This window comes from Hippichthys cyanospilos, chromosome 5 (genome assembly GCF_059441005.1).
Source record: "Hippichthys cyanospilos isolate Australia breed blue-spotted pipefish chromosome 5, RoL_Hcya_1.0, whole genome shotgun sequence".
NCBI classification, from domain to species: Eukaryota; Metazoa; Chordata; class Actinopteri; order Syngnathiformes; family Syngnathidae; genus Hippichthys; species Hippichthys cyanospilos.
The window spans coordinates 364,014-371,154 of NC_142373.1; the positions used below are offsets into that span (position 1 = coordinate 364,014).

The 7,141-nt window shown below is 43.6% G+C and overlaps 1 protein-coding gene across 1 annotated transcript; it reads left to right on the plus strand.

The window, feature by feature from the left end:
* Nucleotides 1-1,734: 1,734 nt before the first annotated feature.
* On the plus strand, nt 1,735-6,780 carry LOC148423087 (zinc finger protein ZIC 2-like). The gene is made up of 3 exons (XM_088414900.1): nt 1,735-3,583; nt 4,813-4,976; nt 5,689-6,780. The coding sequence occupies exons 1-3, from the start codon at nt 2,578-2,580 to the stop codon at nt 5,881-5,883; spliced, it is 1,365 nt and encodes a 454-aa protein (XP_088271026.1). The 5' UTR covers nt 1,735-2,577; the 3' UTR covers nt 5,884-6,780.
* The last annotated feature ends 361 nt before the right edge of the window (nt 6,781-7,141 follow it).

A 7,141-nucleotide genomic window follows, 5' to 3' on the forward strand; every position in this document is an offset into this window, starting at 1 on the left:
GCCGCCTGAAACAGACTGAAGAAGAAGGAGAAGACGAAGAATGCCCCTAACATTGAGGCTGCACTCTGGAGGCTGTGCAGCGAGAGAAACGGCACAACAAATTCCTCCTGATTATTTTCAACGGTTGAACCCGGCAGCCAGAGGTACGAAAAACGTAAGTCAATTTTCTTGTTGAACTTTTCAAGTGACATGAAAAAAGCCTGTTTCTATGCTAGAAATATTAACATTCGAACCCGCCTTTCTCTGTGTGAATTTTACTGAAAACTCACAAAGGCTGTCCTTTGAGGACCATTCTAATTTTTTAAACGCATACGGTATGTTATGCTAGGAGAATCTGTGGGTTAAGATTTTTTTTTATTTGCTTTAGGAATTGAATGATAGGCCAAATATTGATAGTCACACAGCTCATAAAAAGCTCTCGGGCCACACTTTGCAGACCCAACTGTGACTTTTCAGCTCTCCCAAATATGGCGCTTGACCTCTCTGGTGGTTTTGTTTTTAAGTTGTTCCAAGCATCTACCAAAACATGGCGCCTCCTTTATAGTGTGTGTTTCTGTGTGTGTTAGGTGGGGGTTGGGGGAGAATCGTGGTCACTAGAGAAATCGTGGAACGTGTGGTAAAAGCCGAGCAAACCAACAAGCAGTAACAGGCCCCGTTGTGTGGTTTGGTGGTTGCCGATGGCTCCACAGCTACTGGAGAGAGAACTGGTTGCTAACTGACTTGGTGCATGAATTGTTATTATGTTACACAACTAATACAACTAATTAGCCACTAATTGAACATATGGTGGGAATTAATTTGGTTATTTAGGCAAGGCTTTTAAACTAAAACAGATTTGCATAAAACGACATCTCTGTTTTTCCTTGGGGGGTAGTTTTCCCCTTATATTTTGCATGTCTTTAAACTTGATGGATGGATGGAAAAATCATTGCAATATCATATGCCATCCTGCATTATTGTAACTTTTTTCTCCCAAGTCTGCTACTTCCTGCCTTTATTCCCAATACAGTCTTGTGTTGATAAATACATATATACATATATAGATAGACGGATGGGCGGAACGGTTAAATGCATCAAAATTAAACCTCATGGTTTTAATTACACTATTGCTTTACAGTCATGATGCATTGGAAACTAGCTATTTTGATTATACAATCATGTGAGCGTAACAATATTTTAATCCAATGTTGTTAGGACACCAAATGCCGCCATATAAAAATATTTTTTATGTACTGTATTTTTTTATGTCTGCAGAAGCAAAAAGTAGCTGGTTATGGCCTAATGTGCAAAGTGTATCATTATTCCACGAATCAGATTTTTTTATTTTTATTTTGTGCTGCTTAATTTTACGTATTAAAAATGTTATGTAGCTTGACGTTTATACATTTGAAATGTTTTCTACAAAAAAATAAGTGTTTTAAAATTATGTAATAACAGTGTTATTATTACAACTTCTTTTTAAAACAGCATTTTCAACGGTCGGCATTTGCCCATTACTAACTACTGTATTATTTGTGCAGGGGATGCAACCATTGATATGCAGTAGGTGCAATAAACATGTAGTAGATGTGTAATAAACGCGTGACAGTCATTTGCTGCATATGCGACACTTTTTTCAGAGTATAATACGATCCTATTCAACCACGTAAAAAATTACAATCCCTGGTCATTTATTTTCAAAATACTACATTCACTAAACATCTTAATAGCCTGTTTTATTGATGCATCTGTGTTATGCTGAACCATTATGCATGGATTCGTCTTTTATTTTCCTTCATTCACTCGTTTTTACTCTTTTGCCCTTTAAAGACTTGTAATTTTTCCTGCGTCTCGCATGTGGAAAAAAATCCTAGCACGCTTATACAAAAGAGCAAAAAGGGTAGCTGAAGTTCCACTAAAGATGCAGTAAAAACAACAACTTTCTGATGCAAACGACGCAAAACACGCACGTCCTCTCTCTCCCTTTTACCCTCCAGTCTTCTTGGCAAAGATTCCTTAAAAAAAGGAAAAAGTAGGCGGTAATGATTAGCGGAACAACGCCGCGTTACCTGCCATTGGAGGGCCACCTGGGATTGATGAGGCGCGGCGACCAATGAGGCTGCGAGGAGCACGTCAAGTGGCCCCAGTTAAAGGGGGTGTTGGAGGAGGAAGGGCCAGTCCGCGGAGGAGCTTTAGGGACCCTCTGCGCGAGAAGAGACCCCGAGAGCGAACCAGACAAGCGCACAACAAGCGAGGCGCGCGTGCGAGAGAGAAAGAGAGAGAGAGAGGGGGGAGAGAGAGAGAGCGAGAGAAAGATTTGGTTGAAGTTTAAACTACTTTGATGATCGGGAAAAATCTGGACACACAAGAGGAGGCCGTACCATTCGGAGGATTTGCCGCATCTTAATTAAACTTAAAGCGAAGTGAGTGTTTCGTTTCTTCTGTCGTTTGTTTTCGCGTGGAACGCATCCTTCAGCTATGCGGTTTCCCAAGCCGAGCGCGTGAGAGTCTCACCTCACCTCGGCGTCGCTTGCTTCCGAACGGCCCCGCGCGTAATTTGGCCAGAGTGACTTTAGGCGGCAGGCAAGGGGAGGCGCCATGCTGCTGGACGCGGGCCACCAGTTCCCGGGTCTGGGCTCGTTCGCCCGCCACCACCCGGCGGCCGGAGACATGCAGGAGCGAGACCAGCTGAGCCTGGCCCAGAACTCGTTCGTGGACTCGGCCCACATGGGCGCCTTCAAGCTCAACCACGAGCTGTCCCCGGCGGGCCAGAGCTCCGCCTTCAGCAGCCAGGCGCCCGGCTACCCGGCGGCAGCGGCCGCTCTGGGCGCGGCGCACGCCGCTCACGTCTCCTCCTACGCGGGCTCCCCGTTCAACTCCACCCGGGACTTTCTGTTTCGCGGCCGCGGCTTCGGCGAGAGCTCCCCGGCCGGGGGCCAGCACGCGCTCTTTGGGCCCGCGGCGGGCTCCCTGCACCCCACGCACCACCACGCCGACACGCCGCAGGGCCACCTCCTGTTCCCGGGCATCCACGAGCAGCACGGCTCCCACGCGTCCGGCAACGTGCTCAACGGCCAGATGCGGCTGGGCTTGGCCGGCGAGGTGTTCGGCCGATCCGAGCAGTACCACCAGGTGTCCAGCCCGCGGGCCGACGCGTACTCGGCGGCGGCGCAGCTGCACAACCAGTACGGCTCCATGAACGTGAACATGGCCGCGCACCACCACCACCATCACCACCACCACCACCCGGGCGCCTTCTTCCGCTACATGCGGCAGCAGTGCATCAAGCAGGAGCTCATCTGCAAGTGGATCGAACCCGAGCAGCTGAGCAACCCCAAGAAGTGCTGCAACAAGACCTTCAGCACCATGCACGAGTTGGTCACGCACGTCTCGGTGGAGCACGTCGGCGGGCCCGAGCAGACCAACCACATCTGCTTCTGGGAAGAGTGCCCGCGGGAGAGCAAGCCCTTCAAGGCCAAGTATAAGCTGGTCAACCACATCAGGGTGCATACGGGCGAGAAGCCCTTCCCGTGCCCCTTCCCCGGCTGCGGCAAAGTCTTCGCGCGCTCCGAGAACCTCAAGATCCACAAGCGCACCCACACAGGTAACCAGGAATACACTTGATCTTTTTCCATTCCCTAATTTGTGTGACGTATTTGCCGTGCGATATTAAATCCAGTTAATCCGTTCAAGTGCCTGACGCGTAGGGAGGAAGCCACTCACTTTCTTTACTCGCAGCGTTTTTTTTTTTTGAGTTTGCATGGACTTTTTACAGATCTATCCAATTGTGGCTAAGTGCCTCGAATCTAATTTTATATTTCAACTTCAACAATTTCTTACATTTGTATACCCTAATTTACTGTGCAAAGTTGGGCACAACATACATGTATTTTGTTTGTATTGTATGCCTGGAATAACTCTACTAAATCAAGTTTCATGGGGATAATTTGAATTTAAAAAAAAAATCGCATGTTTTTTTTTCCTGCCTAAATTGACTGGCAACTATATTTCACCCCCACTCTGGAGCACATTTTCTGGGATATCGTTTGAGTTAAACGTCTAAAACGATAGCTTAACTTTGTATTAAAGTAATCTTAAAAAAATGATGAAGAAAAACATAATTATCTTGAACCAGAGATGCAGGCCCTCATTCTTTTATGGGCAAAAAAACCCAAACAAACATCCAAATGCATTTTCCTATTTCAGCATGTTTTAATAGGCCGAATTGTGCTGAAACACATTCTTTACCCTCCTGAAATTTTGCATGTAATGTTTACTCCTGTCTTGCTTTAGTTTTGCGGAGCATTTAAAATGTACACATAATAACGATCTCGTTTTGCGCTACACTTCTCGATTGAAATGCGTTCGCGAGTGATTTGGATAGTAGGATTTGAAACTGTGAGTTTGTGCACGTTTGTGTGAGTGCGTGTACGTGTGTGTGTGTCGTAATGTGCTAGACAGGCCATTCGCAGCCTTTTCACATATTCACCTATCTTCTTGGGAGATGCATGATGGGTGCCGTGAAAAAGGCCAGGTGCTAATTAGATTTTTATTGTCTCCCAAGCAAATGGTGCGCCTTCTGTGGGCCTTCTGACGATGGCCCTGTGCGCCCCCCCAAACAACCCTCCCCTAAATCAATATGCGCATTATTTAGGCAAGGCATGCAAGCTAACCCCCATCCAGCTTTGCATATGTAGGAAGAGTGCTGTTATTTTTGTTATTGCTTGCATGCGTTATCTTCCCTCCCCCTTTCACTTCACATGCATTTCAGCCTGCGGCGTTTTATACTGGTTCCTCACTGCATTTACTTTTTTTTTGTATTATTTTGAACAGGAGAGAAACCTTTCCAGTGCGAGTTTGAGGGCTGCGACAGGAGGTTTGCCAACAGCAGCGACCGAAAGAAGCACATGCACGTCCACACCTCGGACAAGCCCTACCTGTGCAAGATGTGCGACAAATCCTACACGCACCCCAGCTCACTACGAAAACACATGAAGGTAAAAAGAAGGCATGCAGCGGCGGTTCAAAAATATGTGATTAATTACCAACTTGATTAAGTCTCTAAAAAAGTTCGTTCTTATTCAAACAGATGGCATGCATTCTCCTGTTGTATATAATTTTGAACAGAATCCATTTAGTTTATAAAATATGCCCCACATACCACACAATGTAAACTTGAGGAATTTCCATTTCATAAAAAAAATAAAAAAAAAATTAAAAAATATAATAGATGTGTAATAAAATGCCAACGAAAAGGACAGTAAATAAGAAATTAAAATGTAGCCACACAAATACAAATACATTAGCATTGTATACAAAAACTACATGCCAAATATTAAACACAGACATTCCCTTTTCAAAAAAGCAATGCTCCTTCCTGCACAACATCTAGTAAAATAGGTAATGTACTAAACATGTAAAAGATGTGCAATTACAATGTATGTACTTTAAAGTGACACACAAATGAAATGCTTGATCAATATCCCCTTCTCACAGTATAAAATCTATATAACAGATGCATAATTTCAAGTAACAGACCCCCCCCACACCCCTTTGGAAAAAAAAATGTGGGCATGCTTCTTCATTCATCACCAATAAAATGCAATGTCAGAAACATGTAATAGATGCATAATAAATATGTAATAAAAATGGTGTAATAACCACTTGGCGTAAGTTCTAACTCTCCTGTTTAATTTTTTCCTCCTGCAGGTGCATGAGTCCTCCCCGTCCGCATCCGACTCCTCGCCGGCGGCCAGCTCGGGCTACGAGTCATCCACCCCGCCGGGCTTGGTGTCACCCACTACCGAGACCCAGAGCAACACCACACTGTCGCCGGCCTCGGTCGTGCACAGCAGCACCAGCCACAGCGGCCTCTCGTCCAATTTCAGTGAATGGTATGTGTAGGAAAATGCAACATACAATGGTATGTGTAGGACACACACACACACGCACACATACAAACACACACACACTCATTTCACAGCACTGGACCACCCTAAAAGGAGATTGGGACACATATTGTTTATTTTATGATCTTTTTCCACTGCAACAGAGGGGAATGTGTATAATAGATTCCTATTGTAAATAGTGGCTCACTTTGGTTGTGCTAGATTTGTCTTTTTCGGTGTCTAGATGTTTCTTCAATGGTAGCTATTGCTCTAACTGGACTCTTAGTGCACATAATCCAATAACAATTGTACTCCATATTGTGATCTAAACGGGCAAATTGATTGTACTATACTATAAACTTTTAAACGGCTATGAACGGAAAAGCGTGCCAAAGTTGAACACACGGACACACCACGTTTCTCATGCTTGTGAATGTACATTTTCCTTTGGTTTCTTTGTTTTGTTTTGTTTTTTAAAGAAAAAAAAGTTTGCTGGGCTTAACTTGTGCCATTTTTTTCCTGTGCTCTGCAAATTGTGATAAACAAACATGCTATATGTGGAAGGATTGTTAGGGAAAATGAAACTTTGTTGTTTTTCCTGTAACTCCTTCCTGTTTCGTAAGTGGGCGTGTATGTGTGTGTGAGTGTAAATAGACAACTGCCATATTTATCCATTTGTAATTAAATTATGGTATTTACTTGCTACAGATGAAACAGTATTTATAAGAAGAATGTTTCTTTTTGTTTTGAACTATAAATATGTAAAATTTAAAAGCTTAAAAACTCCTGAGGCAGTTGTTTTTTGTCGTGCTTTTTTTGTTTTTGAAAAAAGTTTTAAAAAGGTGTTTTCATCCTGACTGTGATAAAACATTTGACTCCATATAAGTATAATAAAAAAGTGTTTCAAGTGCTATTTTTTTCTCCCTTGTGCGTTCTTTTCAAGTGTTAGCATCACGCTGTTTGCGATCGCGTCTCTCAAGTAACACCCTAACTTTTGGGAGGGTATAAAACTTTTCAAAACCAGATGTCCTCTCATCCCAGTAAGCCTTGTACTATGAATTATTATATTATGACATAAATGTTCTTTATCAACATAAAAACAACCCCACGTTTGTTTCTGTGGATTTCAGATCAGGCCACCTATCATACGTTCTAGTCAGTGTTTGGGCTGTATAATATGTCTTTTAAAACAGTTTAACCAAAATTACTAGTGCACATACTTTTGGCCTTAACAAGACTGCACATAAGTGAGCTGCTGCGTGCCTTCAGCTGGA

Coding starts and splice junctions, on each gene's coding strand:
- LOC148423087 (XM_088414900.1), top strand. CDS start 2,578: ATGCTGCTGGACGCGGGCCACCAGTTCCCGGGTCTGGGCTCGTTCGCC. Junction 3,584..4,812: donor CCACAAGCGCACCCACACAG/GTAACCAGGAAT, acceptor TATTTTGAACAG/GAGAGAAACCTTTCCAGTGC. Junction 4,977..5,688: donor CACTACGAAAACACATGAAG/GTAAAAAGAAGG, acceptor TTCCTCCTGCAG/GTGCATGAGTCCTCCCCGTC.